Raw genomic sequence first — 22,470 nt, forward strand, 5'->3', positions numbered from 1 at the left:
TATATTAAGAAGCAGGACACATGCATGAGGCTTTTATTTTATTTTTTGGTTGAATAATAATGATTTGATTTGGTATATTTTCTATATTTTTGGATGCATAGAATGCACTTTTTGGTTAAGTTCTATTGGCAGATAGCATGTCTAATTTTATTTGTCTTCTTTCTTTATTGCACAATAAAAGAATTGAATTTAACAATACTTGTCTTTGTGTTTTACTTCAAATGACAGTTTGGGAGTCGGCAGTTACATTTCAAAAAATAAAACGTAAAATTGACAAGGGACACCAACATGCCACCTTTTCTTCAATCCAAACCCAAACACTTTAGCGGCGCACAGCAATTTTATTTTTAGGGGGGAACACTGTGGATTCTGATGTAAAGGGGAACTCTGATGTAGAGGAGTTTCTGCTCACCAAACCTCCAACTTACATCAGAGTTCCCAGCATTCCCCCCTTAAATTAGGGTCCTTAAAGCCCCCCTTACATCAGAGTGCACAGGGCACCCCTTACCTTAGTGTACTCCCTTGCTTGGAGGCAGGAGAGAGAAGGGAGGGTGAGGGGGGGGAGACTTCAGTTACAGACATTGGATGGTGAGCTCACTCACCCGAAGATGGAAGCTCAGGCATCACCAACTTTCATCCACCATGTATCTGAGCTGAGTTGCTGAGCTTTATACTTCCAGCCCCACACATCCCTTTCCTGAGGCACAGAACACCGGGGATTGAAGTGTGGGGGGGGGGGGCAGAAAGAGGGGTAGGGGTGGGAAGGGGAGGAGCAGATCAAGCCCTCTCTCCTGTCCGTTTATGGGGGTGTGGCCCGCCATGTGCACTTGGCATTTGCGGTAATTGATTACTTGGGGAGCCACAGTCCATTCTGAATATTTCAGATGGTCTGAAACCTGGACACGTGATTCAAAACCCGAACTGTCCGGGTGAAACCCGGACAGGTGGCAACCCGGGGGGGGGGTTGGTTAAATAACAAACATGTCATGCTTCCCTGATCTGTATATATATATAAAAGAAATGGGCTGCTCAGCCTAAAATGCCTGGACCTATTTTTTTCGTCCCAGTCCGGGCCTGCTCATAGATTATAAGTTGGGGTGTTTGCTTTTCAAAAGGGGGTCCTTTTGTGGGTTTTTCCATTGTACTGGTGCTCCCGGACCTTCAAAAGTGTGGTAGGTCATTTAAATGAGATGTGTAATTTATGCTCCTAGAACGCAGTGGAGGCTGGTGCTCAAAATTTTTTGGGGGGGTGCAAACAAACTAAAAAATTCTGAGAAAACCCCATTAATTGCAGCCTCACTGTACTATCAAATGCTGCCACTGTGCCCATCAAACGCAGCCACTGTGCCCATTAATTGCTGCCACTGTGCCCCATCAAACGCAGCCACTGTGCCATATCAAGTGCTGCCAGTGTGCCCCTCCCCCCCCACTGACAAGCCATCTGCACTTACCCCTCTCTTCCCGTCCTCTGCTATGATTGGACGCCTGACATCCAATCACAGCTCCTGTCGTTTCAGCCAATCAGGTGACGGGTAACAGATCCGAGCACCTGATTGGCGGAGAGACAGTTTAGTGTTAGGAAAGCGAATATTCATTCGCTTTTCTAACACACAGCTGAGTGACCTGCAAGCGCCCAGCATGGCGCTCGCAGGTCACCTTTTTTGCCGCCAATTAGAGCCTATGGCTAACACCAGGTGTTTGGAGTATCTTTATCTGCTGATTTGTTAAACTCTGGAATACACATTTCTATTGTGGTGTAGGATCTGGGGCTGCTGTCCCTCCATCCCTCTTTCACTCCTTCTCTCTCCTTCCCTCCTTCTTTCTCTCTCCCTCCCTTTCTTTCTCCATCTCTCATTCATCTCAGACTCTAACCACACCCTCATTTGAACCATGCTCATATAAGCCACGCCCGCTATTTCAGGTAAACCACGCCGCATTTTTCTTTTTTTTGCTATGTCAGGCCTACAAACGCATGCCCCCCCCCCCAATTATAATAAGACTCTGCCTACAGCCAAAAAAGTGGCCCTAATTTTTTTTTTTACAATGTTGGCAACTATGTGCAGGGTGTACCAAGATGGGCATCGTTTTTTTTTAGCCTCTGACGGAGACATGGAACTATTACTTCCGTTACGGAATGTGACGGCCCCGGTCACCGATTCTGATGGAACATGCGGCTGCGCCCTACACCCCTGCCCCGGCCAACTTACCTTCCGCTGCTGCCAGCCTGTTGAGGACTCGCTCTCCGCTCCGCACTCTCTGCCCACTGACGTCCGGTTGCGAGCAACGTCCCCTCTTCATTCCCAGGTATCGGATTAGGCATCGGGAGCATTTGTGCCAGTACAAGTACTCGAGCAAATGCTCTGTATTGGCACCGATACCGATACTAGTATTGGCGCAACCCTACTTTATAGTGACACCTGCAGTGGTTCGCAGAGGGCAGTGTGAACCGCCTGCAAGTGGCATGCGATGCGGGAACCCGCACAGGAATCGCGCTGGTTCCCGCATCACATATGTGTGAACCCAGCCTGAGGCCCCTTTCACACTGCCGCGACTCGAAAGTCATGCCATTTTTGCGGCCGCAATTTTGACGCGATTTCAGGGAATGCCTGTGTAAACATGAGGTCTATTTTTTGCGATATAAGTAAAAAAAAAAAGTGAAAATTTTTCGTTTCTATTATAAAATTTTGCAAAAAAAGTAATTTTTGTTCATAAATTTGGGCCAAAATTTATACTGCTACAAATCTTTGGTAAAAATAACCCAAAGTGAAAGTTATAGAGTCCACAAACTACGGTGCAAATCATTAAAAATTGACCACATCTGATGTACTGACGGCCGATCTCATTTCTTGAGGCCCTGAAATGTCAGGACAGTACAAATACCCCCCAAATGACCCCTTTTTGGAAAGTAGACAGTCCAGGGTATTTAGTAAGAGGCATAGTGAGGTTTTTGAAGTTGTAATCTTTTGTCACAATTTTTGGGAAAATTGAGAAACTAAAAAATAAAATAAAATAAAAACAAATCACATTTTTTTCTTTTACACACCGTCACCAGTGCAGTACAGCGTTATCATATAACTGGTGTGGCAGTGACCAGGGACACTGACTGGAGACAGTATGTAAAATATATATATATATATATTTTACGATATATATATATATATATATATATATATATATATATATATATATATATATATATATATTTATTTATTTTATTTTTGTTAAAGATTTTAAGAGATAGATAGATAGATAGATAGATAGATAGATAGATAGATAGATAGATAGATAGATAGATAGATAGATAGATAGAATAGATTTTATTCTATTTTATTTTTTTTAAGATTTTGTTTTCTAACACACTGTGACCACAGCAATATAATGTTACCAAAGTAACATTGTACTACTCTGGGGAAGTGATTAGGATTTTTTTTTTTCTAACACATTATGATTGCTTATACCAGTGAATTTCATTGGTATAATAAGCAACCATTTTTACTGAATGAAACTGGTTCATTTAGGGTCTTTTGTTGTGATTGGCCAAAGATAATCACATGGTACAGATGCGCTATGATTGGCCCTGGCTGCACTATGTGATCACTGTTACCAATCACAGCTAGCAATACAATTGTATACAATGGATGGCATGAAGGGAAGCCATTGATTGTTTACAACTGTCATGTGATCTGCTGTGATTGGTCACAGTGATCACATGGTACTGGCAGTGGACTGGTACAGTAATCAGTCATTGGCGCAGCTGCACGAGAGGTGCAGTCAGATTTGGGCCCCAACGTACCGGCCAGTAAGGAAAATGTTTGACAGAGACTGCCAAATTATTATCTTTGCGCCTTAAAGTGTTATTACACCCAAAACCGATATTGTCATATATTGCAGATTACCAATCATTAGAAGTGGTAGCTGCATTTGTATTAGGCTTCCCTCCCCTCTGTTTTCACCTGGTGATCTGGCCAGTAGCACATCTCCTGTATTAGATTGCGCCCCCCCCCCCCCACTTTGGATGAAGCAGAACAGGGGACACCTTTTGGACAGCAGCATTGTCAATCTGGGGGGGAGGGGAGTGTTAGATGGACTAGCAGATTTAAATACACTAACAAATTGAATCCAAAAATCACTCTTTTTGTAATCAGTTACAGCAAACAGTATTGATTTTCTTTTGGGATAAAAGTTTTATATAAATAAATAAAAGTTGATCATTGTAAGCAACCCTGTCAGTGGTAAATGGTTTGTCTCATCCATGTAACTGTAGGAGAGCTTTCCTGTTGAAAAAACAAAAGACTTGCTGGCTGGATCACCTGATATACAGTGTCTTGAAAAAGTTTTCATACCCCTTGAAATTTTCCACATTTTGTCATGTTACAAGCAAAAAATTTTTAAATTTTTTTATTGGGATTTTATGTGATAGACCAACACAAAGTGTCACATAATTGTGAAGTGGAAGGAAAATGATAATTTTTTTTACATATAAATATGTGAAAAGTGTGGGGGGGGGGGTCATTTGTATGGCGCCCCCCAGAGTCAATACCTTGTAGAACCCCCTTTCTCTACAAGTCTTTTTGGGGGTGTCTCTACCAGCTTTGCACATCTAGAGAGGGACATTTTTTCCAATTCTTCTTTGTAAAATATCTCAAGCTCTGTCAGATTGGATGGAGAGCGTCTGTGAACAGCAATTTTCAAGTCTTGCCACAGATTCTCAATGTGATTTAGGTCTGGACTGTGACTGGGCCATTCTAACACATGAATATGCTTTGATCTAAACCATTCCATTGTAGCTCTGGCTGGATGTTTCGGGTCGTTGTCCTGCTGGAAGGTGAACCTCCGCCCCAGTCTCAAGTCTTTTGCAGACTCTAACAGGTTTTCTTCTAAGATTGTCCTGTATTTGGCTCCATCCATCTTCCCATCAACTCTGACCAGCTTCCCTGTCCCTGCTGAAGAAAAGCATCCCCACCACATGATGCTGCCACCACCATGTTTCACGGTGGGAATGGTGTGTTCAGGGTGATGTGCAGTGTTAGTTTTCCCCACACATAGCGTTTTACTTTTAGGCCAAATGTTGAATTTTGGTCTCATCTCACCAGAGCACCTTCTTCCACATGTTTGCTGTGTCCTCCACATGGCTTCTCACAAACTACAAACAGGACTTCTTATGACTTTCTTTCACCAATGTCTTTCTTCTTGTCACTTTTCCATAAAGGGCAGATTTGTGGAGAACACGACTAATAGTTGTCCTGTGGACAGATTCTCCCACCTGAGCTGTGGATCTCTGCAGCTCCTCCAGAGTTACCATGGACCTCTTGGCTCTTCTCTGATGAATGCTCTCCTTGCCCGGCCGGTCAGTTTAGGTGGACGGCCATGTCTTGGTAGGTTTGCGGTTGTGCCATACTCTTTCCATTTTCCGATGATGGATTGAACAGAGCTCCGTGAGATGTTCAAAGCTTGGGAGATTTTTTTTATAACCTAACCCTGCTTTATATTTCTCCACAACTTTATCCCTGACCTGTCTGGTGTGTTCCTTGGCCTTCATGATGCTGTTTGTTCACTAAGGTTCTCTAACAAACCTCTGAGGGCTTCACAGAACAGCTTTATTTATACTGAGATTAAATGACACACAGGTGGACTCTATTTACTAATTAGGTGACTTCTGAAGGCAATTGGTTCCACTAGATTTTAGTTAGGGGTATCAGAGTAAAGGGGGCTGAATACAAATCCCCCCCCCCCCACACTTTTCACATATTTATTTGTAATACATTATGAAAACCATTTATCATTTTCTTTCCACCTCACAATTATGTGCCACTTTGTGTTGGTCTATCACATAAAATCCCAATAAAATACATTTACATTTTTTTGGTTGTAACATGAAAAATGTGGAAAACTTCAAGGGGTATGAATACTTTTTCATGGCACCGTAAGCCCTTAAAAGAAAATGAATGCAGGCATCACATCTAAGGATTGGTAAGCTGCAATATAAAAAACGTTTGTTTTTGGGCTTAACACTGCTGTCGTGTTTTCATGGCTGGAGGGGTCATTGAAAAGCCTCATAGGCATTGCCAAAAAAAGAAAACCAAGTGCCAGGCCAGGCAGCGGGCATCTCGGGAGGTATCAGAGCCCGCCGGATAAATCCATCCCGAGGATAAAGTTGTCCTCTGCAGCTATTTATAGTAATCCTCCCTCAGGTGTGCTGCACGCGCGGCGTGCCTCTGATGAGAGAAAGCGATCTATTATTGATCAGATTAACCCCGAGCTCACCAAATGTTGTTGTAACCAGCGTGCCGCGTGGTAAACAAACACACTGCCCTCAGAATATAGCCACTAGCTGGCTGCAATATGCTGTGCCTGGCAAGTGGTTTAGTGAGGTTATGGCTGCAGCTATCACCCATAACTTCGGTATTTTATTTTTTCAGCCAGCGATTGGTTTTCTTATGAAAGCGCTCTGAGCGGCTAATTAGCCACCGGATCGCATTCAGAAGCAGTGGGAGGGGTCGCCCATCCCTCCCGCCACTCGCCAGAGTTCCTCGGGCTTGCCGTTTTAACCAGCGCGCCTGAGAAACGATCCGGCGGGTCACGCGGCTGGCCATTGAGATTAGCAGAGACCAGGTCGTCTCTGATCACCTCTATGGTCTTGGAGGACCAGAGCGACATCATTACGTCACTTCCGGTCTAGGGCCCAAAGTAAACAATTTTTTTTTTTTTTTTTTTAAAGCAAAAGATCAATTTTTTTTTGGATCTTTTAAAAGGTAGAGGAGAGATTTGGAGTCTTATTGACCCCAGATCTCTCCATAAAGAGAACCTGTCATGCTTATTTTTATTACAAGGGATGTTTATGTTCCTTGTAATAGGAATAAAAATGATAAAAAAATTTTAAAAAATTAAACGAACAGTGTTAAAATAAAAATAAATAAGAAAAAAAATTGTAAGCGTCCCATCAATCGCACGCAGAAGCGACGCATACTTAAGTTGTGCACGGATATGTAAACAGTATTCGCACCACATGTGAGGTATCACCGCGAACATTCTAGCGAGAGCAATATCTTCTGTCCCACCAATGTAACCCCCTGCACATCTGCCCAACCAATGTTCCCCCTTTCTCATCTGCCCCACCACTGTACCTCCTGCACATCTGTCCTACCTCTTTTACCCCTGCTCTTATGCCCCACCACTGTAACCCCCCTGCTCATGTGTTCTACCGATGTACCTCCTTTCTCCTCTACACCCCTCTGCACACCTGCCCCACCGCTGTAACCCCCTGCTCATCTGTCCCACCAATGTACTTCCTTTCTCCTCTGCCCCAACACTCAACCCCCCTGCTCATCTTTCCCACCAATGTAACCCCCTGCTTATCTGCCCCATCACTGTACCCCCCCCCTGCTTTTCTATCCCACCGCTGAAACCCCCTTCTCATCCCTCTGACCACTGTGCCTCCTGCACATCTGCCCCACCACTGTAACCCCCCTGCTCATCTGCCCCATCAATGTACCCCCTTTCTCATCTGCCCCACCACTGTACCTCCTGCACATCTGTCCTACCTCTTTTCCGCCTGCTCTTATGCCCAACCACTGTAACCCCCCTGCTCATCTGCCCCATCAATGTACCCCCTTTCTCATCTGCCCCACCACTGTACCTCCCTGCACATCTGCTCCACCACCGTACCCCCATGCTCTTCCATCTCACTACTGAATCACCTTCTCTTCTGTCCTAACACTGAACCCATCTGCTCATCTGCCGCACCACAGTAACCCGCTTACTCATCTGCCCCACCAATGTACCTCCTGCACATCTGTGTCACCCCTGTACCCCCCTGCTATCCTTCATCACCACTGTTCCCCCTGCTCTCCTGCCCCACCAATACACCTCCTTTCACATCTGCCCCACTGCTCGACCCCCCTGCTTATCTGGCCCAACAATGAACCCTCTCTGCACATCTGCCCCGCCGCTGTACCTTCTTCTCATCTATGATATGTGTGATATGCAGAGTAGTGAAAGGAAGCAGAGATGAGACACATCTACCTGTCCTGGCACACTCATTCTGCTGATCCATCTCTCCCATCCAGCCTACATGCTTGTATGGGATGTATGGGATGTATGTGATGTATGGGATGTATGGGATGTATGTGCTTGTGTGTGATGTATGTGATGTATGTGATTGTATGTGATGTATGGGATGTATGGGATGTATGGGATGTATGTGATGTATGTGATGTATGGGATGTATGTGCTTGTGTGTGATGTATGTGATGTATGTGATTGTATGTGATGTATGGGATGTATGGGATGTATGGGATGTATGTGCTTGTATGGGATGTATGGGATGTATGTGAATGTATGTGATTGTATGTGATGTATGTGATGTATGGGATGTATGGGATGTATGTGCTTGTATGGGATGTATGGGATGTATGGGATGTATGTGATGTATGGGATGTATGGGATGTATGGGATGTATGTGATGTATGGGATGTATGTGATGTATGGGATGTATGGGATGTATGTGATGTATGTGATTGTATGTGATGTATGTGATGTATGGGATGTATGTGCTTGTATGGGATGTATGGGATGTATGGGATGTATGGGATGTATGGGATGTATGGGATGTATGTGATGTATGTGATTGTATGTGATGTATGTGATATATGGGATGTATGTGCTTGTATGGGATGTAGGGGATGTATGGGATGTATGTGAATGTATGTGATTGTATGTGATTGTATGTGATGTATCGGATGTATGTGCTTGTATGGGATGTATGGGATGTATGGGATGTATGTGAATGTATGTGAATGTATGTGATTGTATGTGATGTATGTGATGTATGGGATGTATGGGATGTATGTGCTTGTATGGGATGTAAGGGATGTATGGGATGTATGAGATGTATGGGATGTATGTGCTTGTATGGGATGTATGGGATGTATGGGATGTATGTGATTGTATGAGATATATGGGATGTATGTGATTGTATGTGATGTATGGGATGTATGGGATGTATGTGATGTCACACACAAGCATATGGAATGGATGCGCAATGATGAGCTCAGGTCAGGGGCATTTTCTGAAAGCAGTGGGCCTGTGTGCAGGATCAAAAGTTTGGTCCCCGTAGTTGAGAAAAAGTGGTTGGATGTCATTGCGCTGAATACTGGCTGTGGCTAAAAGGGGTTCAGTAGTAAGTGATGGAAAGGTTCAGGAAATATTCCAACAAAGTTCCCAGAAGCTCAACAGTAATTCCACAAAGTGTCCCCTGATTGGGGTTTCCTCAATCACAGTGAAATCTCTTCTTTCTGAGATTGGTAGTGACAACCAAGCCAGTCATCTTCCTCCAGATGGTGGGCAGGGCTAGCAGTTCTGTGATTGGCTTTAGCAGTGGCCAATGACAGTCATCCCCCTCCTGGAAACAGGCACCACCCCCCCCCCCCCAGCAGAACTGCACCCAAACTCTTCCCCATCACAAGAGCTGACGATACAGCAAAGTTAGAGAACCAAACCATGTTTTCCATCTTTTACAATGTGTGGGGGGCGCAGTGCCTCCCCCTTAGTGCAGGAGCGGTGTGGGGAATTCTGAAATTGGAATGTATTCGTGTCTCACTGACACTACCGTGCACTGCTCTGCTGATTTGGGGGGGCTGAGTGCCGGGGGGTTGCCTACCCCTGGTTTAACATAAAATATTGCAACGATAGCTATTTTATTCTCTGGGGTCTCTGGTAAAAAAAATATATGTTTGGGGGTTATAAGTAATTTTGTAGCAAAAAATACTGTAAAAAAAAAACCCAGAAAAGGTGTGGTCAGCGCGTGGATAGGAAGTACAGCTGCACACTCCCATAGCAGTACTATATAGAAACAATGTATCCTTCAGGATAATAGAGAATACTTTAATGGTAAAAAATAAGACAACATTGTGCGGCCATTAGAAATAAACTCGGTTCTCTTTATTTTTTTTGTTTTTTTCTTTTTTCACATGCAGTTTATAGCAGTAAAAAAGTGAGTAAAGTGAGTAAAAAAAAAGATCCATCTAGTCCGGGGGTCTCCAAACTTATCAGTAGGGGGGCCAAATCGTATATTTTACAAAAACTACAGGCTGAAAAAAAAATCAGCTTTATAAATGAATGAAAAATAAATATGTTTTACTTGGATCTCTTTTTGGAATCCACATGATTCAGAACATGAAGAGAAAAGAACACAAGGCGGCGCTCACACCCAGCGCGGCGGGAGGGCCTGTTTAGTACGCTCTTTTATTTTTGGATCATTTTATCGTGTGACGCGCATACGGCTGCCCATTGATTTCACGCGACAAATACGGCACCGCGGCTCGTGCTGAATTTTGCTGCATTCTGGTTTGCGTGTTTTTTTCTTAACTGCGTTTGTCACAAGTTTTTGCACGCGGCAAAATGCGCATTTGTTTTTATGTGTTTGGGATTCAGAGGGCACCGCAAACGCAATGCGCATTTTTTTGCACCTCCTGGAAATGTTCATGTTTCTGAAACGGAGAATGGAGCCTAAATAAAACAAAGCAAAGTCTACCCTTACATCAGAGTCCCCCTTACATCAGAGTCCCCCTTACATCAGAGTCCCCCTTACACCAGAGTCCCTATCAGAGTCCCCCTTACATCAGAGTCCCTATCAGAGTCCCACTTACATCAGGGTACCTATCAGAGTCCACCTTAGGGGCCCTCCTTACATTAGGGTCCCCAATGAGAATTCCCAGTTACATCAGGGTCCCCCATCGAAGTTCCTCCTTACATCAGAGTTCCTCCTTACATCAGAGTCCACCTTAAGGACCCTCCTTACATCATGGTCTTCATCAGAATCCTCTCTTACATCACAGTCCTCATCAGAGTCCCTCCTTACATTAGAGTCCTCTCTTACATCAGGGTCCCCATCAGAGCCCCCCCCCCTACTTCAGTGTCCTCATCAGAGTCCCCCTTTTTTCTTTAGAGTCCCCATCAAAGCCTCCTACCTTATATCAGGGTCCCCATTAGAGTTCTCCCTTACATCAGAGTTCTCTCTATATATCAGAGTCTCTATTAGAGTCCCCCTTATATTAGGGACCCCATCAGAGTCTTCCCTTACATCAGGGTCCCTATCAGAGTCCCCCTTACATCAGCGTCTGCAACAAAGTTCCCCCTTCCATCAGTGTTCCGCTTACATCAAGGTCTCCATCAGAGACCCCCCTTACACCTGGGTCCCCATGAGAGTCTTCCCTTACATCAGGGTCCCTATCAGAGTCCACCCCGCTTACATCAGTATCCTCCATCAGAGTCCCCCCTTACATCAGGGTCCTCCATCAGAGACCCCCCTTACACTTGGGTGCCCATGAGAGTCTTCCCTTACATCAAGGTCCCTATCAGAGTCCACCCCCTCCTTACATCAGTGTCCTCCATTAGAGTCCCCCCTTACACCTGAGTCCTCATGAGAGTCTTCCCTATCATCAGAGTCCCCCCCCTTACATCAGCAGTGACCAGCTGATCTGGATCCTCAGTCTGCGCACATCACCTGGGGGTTGGATAAAATCTTGCAGTGTTACGGATGTGGCCCACAGACCATCAGGGGTTTGGAGACCCCTAATCTAGATACAGTTTCTATTTTACAAGCTCTGATGTTGGAATAGTGATGGAGCCTCAAATTTTAAAACAAGTCATATAATTTCATTTTAATTATCATTTTAAAATTGTGGTTCTGTAGCAGAAATATTTGCACTGTTCATTGTGCAGGATAAAACATAAAAAAAACAAAAAACAAACAAACAATAATTAATAATAATGAGCACATGTGCATTCAATCAGAACACAGCAAGCGGAGGAAATCCCATTTGTGACCGTTGTCTCCACAACAGATGTCCCTAGTGGACAGTTTCCCCTCATTTCCTGTTCTGGTGACAACTGTAAAATTTTGCATTCCCCTTCCCTGTCTATTTTGGTGACAACAGTCACCTTAAAGGGCCGGTCACACCATACGCATGGAGCTGTGCTGGGCAGCAGGTGGATGAACAAGGCGATCTGCTCATACCGCCACAACGGTGTGCCCTGACAAAAGTAGGACATGGACCTTTTTTGTTCGGTGCAGCGCGTTGCGTCGCAGTGCAGTGGATGAAGAAGAATGGAATGTCACTTTGTGACATTCCATAAATTTTAAAAAAGTAAAACGAGAAAAAAAAAAGGAGTGGCGCCCTGCTGGTGTGAATAAACCCCTTAAAAAAGTCAGTATAAGGCATGGTAGTGGTGCGTTGGGGTGCACTGCTGTGCATGTGAATTAGAATGCCTTTTGCAATTTTTGTCACTTGTCTGTGCCTTGTTGGGGAGATTTCCCTTCACTTCCTGTCCAGGTGACACAACAGGAAGTGGGAGGAAATCTCTAGAAAATCAGGGCTGGTTTACATGAGTGGCTGGGGGGGGGGGTGTAAAGACAGGCGGTTGAGCTGCAGTTTTACCGCCCACCTGAACTGTGCCATTGCAGCCTGAGGGGGGTAGTACATCTTGTTTTGCAGCATGGCAAAAACTATACTGCTGCCAAACACAACTTATCCATGGGCCACACCGCAGCCAGGTGACAGACGCTTGGCTTGTTGTTTTAATAGAAAATTATTTCACTTCAGTTGTAAAAAAAAAAAAAAGGACATTCAATGAATAGACAGCGTCACCCCTGAAGTCCTGCCAGCCCCTCGCTCTATCGTCCTTTTGAAAAGCAATCCACCACAGATCTCTTTTCGGGGGGGGGGAGGGCAGAGAGTGCTGCTTGTGTTAAGATTTCCCCTCCATTCCTTTTCTGGTGACAACTAAGAATTTTAGATTTTTCCTCACTTTCAGTTCCAAGACAGATAAAGTCATTCTTCATAATGGGAACAGAGACCGCAATAAAAACTTAAAGTGGGGTTCCACCCAAAAAAAAAAAAAACTACATGAAAAATCCTAAAAAAAAATACAAAAAGAATTTGGATATTTTTTTTTTTTTTACTTACCTCTAAATGCCTGTTGCTAGGTGGTCCCTCGTAGTCTGCCTCTTCCAGTGCCTGGGCTGGTGACATCACTTCCCCCTCGGCACAGGAAGGGCTCCGCTCTGCTCCCTCCTGTCAATCATCTGGGACCCATTACAGGTCCCAGGTGACTGAGCGGCCAATCACGGCGCACGGCGCCGCTCGCGCATGCGCAGTGGGTGCCAGGCTGTGAAACCACAGCCCGGCGCCCACAGTTGCAATGCCGGCGCCGCTGAACGGAGGGGGAGACGAGCGGGGCTTCGATCCTCCGCATCGCTGGACCCTGGGACAGGTAAGTGTCCAATTAAAAGTCAGCAGCTGCAGTATTTGTAGCTGCTGACTTTTAATTTTTTTTTTTTTTTTTTGACTGGACCTCGGGTGGAACTCCTCTTTAATTTAGTCCAATCCACCGGCACCCCATACCCTTATAGCCTGAAAATGAGGGGCTCGGCTAGCGATCATAATGTATTTTCGCTCACCTAACAAGTGATGCTTATATATGTTTGATCCCTCAACAGTTCGGACAAAATTCATCAAAAACCTGGAACCTGAATGTGAACACCAGCAGTCCCAGAATTGTTGCTGCATTCCCGCTGCTAAATGACAGATCCCCGGCTGCCGGAATTATAACTGCCCTCTTACTGCTAAATGACAGATCCCAAGCTGACAGAATTGTTGCTGCACTCCTGCCTTTAAATGACAGATCCCCAGCTGCCAGACTTGTTGCTGCACTCCTGACAATGACAGATCCCCAGCTGTTAGAATTGGTGCTGCACTCCCTCCATTAAATGACAGATTCTGGGCTGCTGTAATAGCGCTGGGAATCCTGGATGACATCATTGTCTAAATTTGGTCAATGACGTCACCCGGCATTCCAGACAGTAAATTTAAAGTCTTACCAAACCCAGGAGCCTGCATTCACTATATCTGATCTCCCCAGGAGCCTGCATTCACTATATCTGATCTCCCCAGGAGCCTGCATTCACTATATCTGATCTCCCCAGGACTCTGCATTCACTATATCTGATCTCCCCAGGAGCCTGCATTCACTATATCTGGTCTCCCCAGGACTCAGCATTCACTATATCTGATCTCCCCAGGAACCTGCATTCACTATATCTGATCTCCCCAGGACTCTGCATTCACTATATCTGCTCTCCCCAGGACTCTGCATTCACTATATCTGATCTCCCCAGGAGCCTGCATTCACTATATCTGGTCTCCCCAGGAGCCTGCATTCACTATATCTGGTCTCCCCAGGAGCCTGCATTCACTATATCTGCTCTCCCCAGGAGCCTGCAGTCACTATATCTGGTCTCCCCAGGACCCTGCATTCACTATATCTGATCTCCCCAGGAGCCTGCAGTCACTATATCTGGTCTCCCCAGGACTCTGCATTCACTATATCTGGTCTCCCCAGGAGCCTGCAGTCACTATATCTGGTCTCCCCAGGACCCTGCATTCACTATATCTGATCTCCCCAGGACTCTGCATTCACTAAATCTGATCTCCCCAGGACTCTGCAGTCACTATATCTGCTCTCCCCAGGACTCTGCAGTCACTATATCTGCTCTCCCCAGGACCCTGCATTCACTATATCTGATCTCCCCAGGACTCTGCATTCACTATATCTGATCTCCCCAGGACCCTGCATTCACTATATCTGGTTTTTATCATAGGTGTATGTTAACCTCTTGCTTACTGGGCACCCCCCCCCCTTCCTGCCCAGACCAATTTTCAGTTTTCAGCACTCTCACACTTTGAATGACAATTGCTTGGTCATGCTACACTGTACTCTAATGAAATTTTTATCATTATTTTTCACACAAATAGAGCTTTCTTTTGGTGGTAATTAATCACCACTGGGGGGGGGGGGGTTATTTTCTTTGCTAAATAAACAAAAAAAGACCGAAAATTTTGAGGAAATACAAAAACATGTTTCATAGTTTGTTATAAAATTTTGCAAACAGGTAATTTTTCTCCTTCGTTGATATGCGCTGATGAGGCTGCACTGATGGGCACTGATAGGCACAGATAATGCGGCACTGATTGCCACTGAGAAGAGTAGACGGCACTTATGGGCCCTGATGGGTGGCACTAATGGGCACTGAAGGGCGCTGATAGGTGTAACTGATAGATGGCATTGATGGGAACTGATAGGCACTGGTAGGTGACACTGATGGGCAGCACTGTTGATGAGGCACTGATAGGTGACATTGATAAGTGACACTGTGGGCACTGATAGATGGCACTGATGGGTGGTGCTGGTGGGCACTGCTAGGCAGCACTATTGGGCACTAGTAAGTGGCACTGGCAGGTGGCACAGATGGGCACAGATGAGGCAGAGGCTGCTCTCCTTGATCGGCACCGATGTCCCTCTGACAGACGCCGGTGATCAGCTTTCATCGTGCGGAGAAAAAATAGCCGATGACCGGCTCTGTTTACATCACATGATTAGCTGTCATTGGCTGATCATGTGATAAGGGGTCGGGATCGACTCCTTACTCCGATCTGTGATCAGCCGAGTCTCATAGACTCGCTGATCACAGAGCGCGCCACACGCTCCCTGCAGGGGGCGCACAGGCCGCTCGAGCACGGGAGGATTATATGATATTCTCCCGGCAAAGTAGGTCCGCGCTGTAGCCGTCATTGGGCTATAGCGCGGATCTGAAGGGGTTAAATAATAGAGACAGAATATCAACCAAAAATCCAGAAAAAAAAAAAAATACAAATGTTATAAATGGAGTTGCAGTTCAGTGAGTAAAATAAGTATTTGATCCCCTAGCAAAACATGACTTAGTAGTTGGTGGAGAAACCCTTGTTGGCGATCACAGAGGTCAGACGTTTCTTGTAGTTGGTGATCAGGTTTGCTCACATCTCAGGAGGGATTTTGGTCCACTCTTCTTCACAGATCTTCTCTAAATCCTGAAGGTTTCTTGGCAACTCGAAGTTTCAGCTCCTCCATACATTTTCTATAGGATTAAGGTCTGGAGACTGTCTAGGCCACTCCATGACCTTAATGTGCTTCTTCTTGAGCCACCCCTTTGTTGCCTTGGTGGTATGTTTTGGGTCATTGTCATCCTGGAAGATCCATCCATGACCCATCTGCAGTGTTCTGGCTGAGGGAAGAAGGTTCTCATCCAAGAGTTTACAATACATTGTCCCGTCCATTGGCCCCTCAATGCGGCAAAGTTTGCCTGTACCTTTATCAGAGAAACACCCCCAAAGCATCATGTTTCCATCACCATGTGTGACTGTAGGGATGATGTTATTGGGGTCATAGTCACCATTTTTCTTCCTCCAAACACGGCGAGTCGAGTTGATGCCAAAGAGCTTCATTTTGATTCAGAGAAGGATTGGGAGAAAGTGCTGTGGTCAGATGAGACCAACATTTCCCCACTGTATATAGCAGTCTTGTGACTTCTCTCAGCGTCTAGTTAAAGCTTGTAGGAGGACTTTTCATTTTGCACTGATTGTTCTATTAGGAAGCAGGACCCCTGACCCTCTGTCTGGACAGTGCTGATTGGCCCTGTGTTGATCACATGCACCCTCACAAGAAAAAAAAAAAAACTCTCTAGCAATACACACCAGACTGAGCATGTGCAGCCTGTCCCCTGGCTCTGCATTATCAGGTAATATATTAGGGGCAGTGGAAGAACGGAAGGATCAGAGAAGACAGGATCAAACAGCTTTTTTTACACGATGCAGAGGATTAACCCCTTAGGTTCCACAGCGAGTATAACAAGCATGCTTGTATAGACAGATTTTACTGTTGTGGGTGTAGTAACACTTTAAATGACCGCAGCCAGGGATCTTTCATTTAGTGGCAGGAGTGCGGTATGAAGAGATCGCTGGATGACTTAATTGACGGATACATTGCTGGATACTGTGACTGAGGCCCGGAATCTGCTTCTGACAACATTTATAATTAATGATTATTAATTAACTGTTACCTAACTCTGGGAATGGGTAAGTGGTACTAATGTCCCCCCCCCCTCCTCCCCCGGTACTCATCCCTCTAGGATGGGGTGGATATCTGGTCACCCTCTTATTATAAAGGGGGCTTTTGAGATTCCACCATAGGTCCCCCTTACTTTATATTACCCATCCCTCCTTTATGGGGCACAGAGAGGTGGGGAAGAAGCCCGTGTCCCTTTAGAGATACACTTTACCAATCTCCCCCAATGTCTGAAACATGTCTGGGTGACTGTGCTGTGCACTTTTATTAAGACCCGAGTGCCTTAAAGTGTATGTAATGCCAAAACCTTTTTTTTTCTAAAGTTTTGGATAGCGTTTTGGATAAACTTTTTTTTTTTCTGTGGTCCGTGTCCCCCACCTTGAAGATTCACCCCCCTCTATGCCCTGGGGACCATTGTTGTCACCAAAACCCTCCCTTTGGGGGAGATTTGCTAACCCTGGAGCACCGAGAATCTGGTACAGCTGTACATAACAGCCAATCGGCTTACAACTTCAGTTTGCTTTGACAATAAAAACCTGGAAGCTGATTGGTTACTATGCAGAGCTGCACCAGACTTTACACTCTCCATTTTTAGTAAATCTCCCCAAAAGAGTGAGTGGAAACGTACATTTTTAGAGTTATCATAAGAAAGAGCGGTGAGGGACAAATCTTCTGTAGATAACTAAATAATCTGACTTTGGGGAGATTTCCTCTCACTTCCTGTTGTGTCCCCATGCCAGGAAGTGGAAGGAAATGTCCCTAGCAGGACACAGACAGCTAAAAACATCAATAAATAACCTGACAGGTTTTAGTCCTTCTTTTCTTTATCCAAAATGAAAATAGGAGGAGGTTAGATTAGCAGTATTTAAAGAGTAATGCCACTTTTTCAGAGAGATGCAAAGTAACATTGTTTACAAACATTAGTCAAACATTAGTCAGACAGGAGATAGAGAGATTGTAAACATCGTTCATAGGTGAGCTAGAGAGATACAAAGTAACTGTTTATAAACATTGATCCTAGGTGAGATAGAGGGATACAAAGAAACATTGTTTATAAACATTCTTCACATGGGAGATAGAGGGATACACAGTAACATTGTTTGTAAACATTGGTCAGACAGGAGATAGAGAGATTGTACACAGTAACATTGTTTGTAAACATTGTTCATAGGTGAGATAGAGAGATACACGCAGTAACATTGTTACTTTTGTAGTTACTCTGTTCCATTCACCTGAAGATCAAAGTGATGAGTAGTGATAGGCAAACGGGCCGAGCATCAGCCACTGCCCAGGGTTGTGGGGAAGAGGCCCTTGTCCCCATCAACATGGGGACAAGGTACTTTGAGGTGAGGGTATGTAGCCTGGTATGTTCGGGGGGGGGGGGGGGGCACTTGCTCTCCCCCCTCTACTGACCTGCCAGGCTGCATGCTCTGATAAGGGTCTGGTATGGATTTTTGGGGGGGACCGCATGCCATTTTTACAAAAAAAATTTATGTGGAAGTTCCCCTCAAATTTCATGCCAGGCCTAAGGGTCTGGTATGGATTTTTTTTTTTTGGGGGGGGGGGGCACACCGTTTTTTTTTTATTTGACATGAGATTACCCTTAAAATCCATACCAGATCCAAAGGGCCATACCAGATCCAAAGGGCCTGGTATGAATTGGTGGGGACCTTCACGCTGTTCGCCATTTTTTTTTTCACATTTTCATATTGCTGGCAATGTTTTTTTTTCAATTTAAATGTAATTTTGTTTTCTTTATAAATGTCATTTTTGCTGCAGCAGGTTCTATACACAGTACAGATGCACCACTTTACAGGCAGACTAAGGGGACACCCCAGGCACTATATTATATATATAAGAAATTTGTCATTTTTATTGTTTCACTTTAAGCATCATTATCATCACTGCTCCTTTAAAAATCATCTTTAAAAAAAAAAAAAGTTTGCATTGATACACGTCCCCCAGAGCAGTACCCGCGTCCCCATACCTTGTTTTTTTGGTCAATAACTTGCATATAAGCCCTCAAAATGAGGACTTATGATTTTTTAAGTTTGGGTCCCATAGACTTTAATAGGGTTCACGGTTCAGGTTCAAACTTTTCTCATGTTCGGTGCGAACCAAACCGAGGGGTGTTCATCCTATCACTAGTGATGAGCTTCAATCTTCCTCCTACACATCACATCAGAGCCCCCCTACACATTAGAGACCCCTCATCACATCAGAACCCTTCTTTACACCAGGGTCATATTTTCACCTGAGGGTCCCACTTCACACCAGAATCTCCCCATCACATCAGAGCCCCCCCTCACATCAGAGTCTCCTCCATCAAATGGAAACGAATGATGTGTTGCAGAAGATGGGGGCCGGGCACTATGCACCAATGCTGACTCTTTATTACCGAGACTGAGCAGTGCTCCCCAGCCCCTCACCAATGTCACTGGTCCTAGGGGTGCATGAATGAGATCTGGGGGGGCTCAGCCCACCCCAGCACCCCCCTAGACCTGGCCCTGATTGCAGACTGATTCTGAATGGGGGGGTGGCTGGTTTATTTCAATCACCTGGTGCACTCTCAGTGTTCTAGTGAGGAAAGTTGCAGTGTCAGCATCCCTTTAAAAGTATTTAACCCTTTGGGGGGTATGTCACCAAAACTGAAATTCCTATTGCAGTGGGTGCCTAAAATCTGACTTGTATCTTAATGTAGACTTCTGGGAATACTGCAGAAGGGTTTGCTTAATAGGCACTACCTTGAGAGGAGTGAGCCAATCAGAACTGGACATAGCAGGTGCCGGATGCCTGTGGCTACAAGTCCTCTACCACGAGTCATAAAAATAAAAACCGTGTGACCATTATTAACCAGCCAGCTTATTTTATTTTCCTCAATTTATGCCCCACGATCAAGCTTCTGGGGCGGAGTGAAACGCGTTGGCAGGTGTGGCCAGACCGCCCCACCTCACATTCTCTTAAAGGGCCGGGGGGTGGCAAGATGTCCATTTGTATGCAGTCAGGCAGGCCCTTGCGCTTCCTACGTTGGACTCTTTCAGACAGGTTGCGGGGGGGGGGGGTAAAAATGGGCCAGGGCTCTATACATGCCATGGCCCCGGATGCTTTGCAGCTCGAGGCGCAGAGTTTGAAAAGCACTGCTTGCCAAATTTACCCATTGAGTTTATAGAGCAAGCAGCCGTGGCTTTGCGTATCCATTCACACATAGAGCCGTGGCTCCGCCCCCCTCTCTCTCCTCATTGGCTCAATGGCTGTAATTGACAGCCAATGGCTCCCACTGCTGTCTCAGCCAATTAAAAGGGGGAGTCCTGGGAGAACCGAGGCTCTTGTGCACATCGCTGGATCGAGATGGGGCTCAGGTAAGTATTGGGGGGGGGGGGCCTGGGGGACTGCTGCCCACAGAAGGTTTGAGAAGAAACCTTGAGCCTTTGGAACCACTTTAAGATGCAATGTTTGAGAATTTACATTGCAGTCTATGGCACTCAAGTAGTGCGACTTTTTAAAGTGACTGCAACTTTAAGTCGCATGGATTGGAATGGCTTCCATTGAAACACATGGGGCTGCGACTTGTCATGAGACTTTATGTGTCCAAAGTCGCATGACAAGTCACACAAATGTGAATGGAGCCTAAGAGATCCACACTAATTATTTCACCTGTGACCACATGAACTCTACAGATACAAAGTCACAGATGATATTTATATACAGGGGGATACAAGGGAAAACAGTCCTGCTTAAAAAACAAAAACAAAAAAACAAAAAACAAGGATTAAGGATTCTGCTACTTTCTACAAATTAAAATGGATAATGTAATAAAAAAGTGCAAATGTAACATAATAGATACATAAGATGTAGAAACAAAGTGTCAAGGTAGAATAATAAAATAAGTGTAAACAGATCCATCAAGTGAGTCACCTGACTCAGGACAAGATCTTCACCTACCTCAAAGTCACATCCTCCCTGGGTGAGCAGCCATTGCAGGCAGGCCAGGTTGCCCGTTGCGGCCGCGTCGTGCGCTGGAGTTGCCCCATTCCTGGCACGGCCGTTGCCTTCCAATTGCACATCATCCACCAAAAAACGCAAGCAGCTCACTTTGCCTCCGCGGGCGGCGTGATGGACTACAGAGGCACCCATGGGATCCTTGAGACCTGGAAGCAGCTTGCCCTCCGCGTGAAGCTTCCTCAGGCTCTCCAGGTCCCCTTGCCTGGCGGCTTGCAGGATCTTTTCCAGAGTCATGGTGCTCAACTGGTCCCTTTAGCTTTCAGGACAAGCCATCTGGGCCCCCTGCCTCCTTTGTCTCACTTACCCCCACACATCATCTGTGGTGACAAGCGCAACATCTCAGCTTCTTTGTTTAAACCGTGAACAAGCTCTTTCTATACTTTGTTACAATGAGTTCTAATGGATGGCCTTCACTGTCCTTTGGGTTGAATGATCCATGTTTGTAGGTCTACAAAGATCTTCGGATTCTGGGGGGGGGGGGTTCCCTGCTCTGGGAATTCTACTTGGAATCCTGAAAGCGTTCCTATATTAGAAATCCAGAGAGTATCTCAAAATTCTATTTAAAAATCCAGAGAGTGTCCCAATGTTCCTTTTGGAGATCCAGAGCGTGTCTCAATGATCTTTTGAGTAATCCAAAGAGTGCCCCAATGTTCCATTTAGAAGTCCAGAGAGTGGCCCAAAGTTCTCGTTAGAAATAAAGATTGTCCCAATGCTCTAATCGGAAATCCAGAAGGTGTCCCAATGTTCTAGTTCGAAGTCCAGAGAGTGTCCCAATGTTCTAGTTCGAAGTCCAGAGAGTGTCCCAACATTCAAGTTAGAAATCCAGAAAGTGTCCCAACATTTTAGTTAGAAGTCCAGAGAGTGACCCAGTCTTCGAGTTAGAAGTCCAGAGGGCGTCCCAACGTTCTATTTAGAAATCCAGAAAGTTTCCCAATGTTCTAGTTAGAAGTCCAGGGAGCGTCCCAACGTTCTATTTAGAAATCCAAAAAGTTTCCCAATGTTCTAGTTAGGAGTCCAGAGAGCGTCCCAACGTTCTATTTAGAAATCCAGAAAGTTTCCCAATGTTCCAGTTAGAAGTTCAGAGTGTGTCCCAATGTTTTATTTAGAGATCTAAAAAGTGTTTCAGTGTTGTAGTTAGAAATCCAGAGAGTGTCCCAACTTTCTATTTAGAAATCCAGAAAGTGTCCCAATGTTTTAGTGAGCAGCCCAGAGAGTGTCCCACCGTTCTAGTTAGGAGTCCAGAGAGTGTCCCACAATTCTAGTTAGAAGTCTAGAAATTGTCCCTCCGTTCTAGTTAGGAGTTCAGAAATTGTCCCTCCGTTCTAGTTAGGAGTTCAGAAATTGTCCCTCCGTTCTAGTTAGGAGTAAAGAAATTGTCCCTCCGTTCTAGTTAGGAGTCCAGAAATTGTCCCACCGTTCTAGTTAGGAGTCCAGAAATTGTCCCTCCGTTCTAGTTAGGGGTCCAGAAATTGTCCCTCCGTTCTAGTTAGGAGTCCAGAAATTGTCCCTCCGTTCTAGTTAGAAGTCCAC

The 22,470-nt window shown here is 45.2% G+C and overlaps 1 protein-coding gene across 3 annotated transcripts in view; it reads right to left on the minus strand.

Annotated features, from left to right (window-relative positions):
- The window catches only part of ESPN (espin), a 284,273-nt gene extending 262,024 nt beyond the window's left edge, over positions 1 to 22,249 (minus strand). Inside the window, exon 1 of one of the 3 annotated variants that reach the window (XM_073603648.1) lies at positions 20,881 to 22,249. In XM_073603648.1, coding sequence (XP_073459749.1) covers positions 20,881 to 21,174 — 294 coding nt within the window. In that variant the 5' untranslated portion in view covers positions 21,175 to 22,249. The remainder of the gene's footprint in view (positions 1 to 20,880) is intronic. The other 2 variants (XM_073603646.1, XM_073603647.1) reach the window with 2 other exon arrangements.
- Positions 22,250 to 22,470: the final 221 nt, after the last annotated feature.

Source organism: Aquarana catesbeiana, linkage group LG10 (genome assembly GCF_042186555.1).
Source record: "Aquarana catesbeiana isolate 2022-GZ linkage group LG10, ASM4218655v1, whole genome shotgun sequence".
In the NCBI taxonomy this organism is placed as follows: Eukaryota; Metazoa; Chordata; class Amphibia; order Anura; family Ranidae; genus Aquarana; species Aquarana catesbeiana.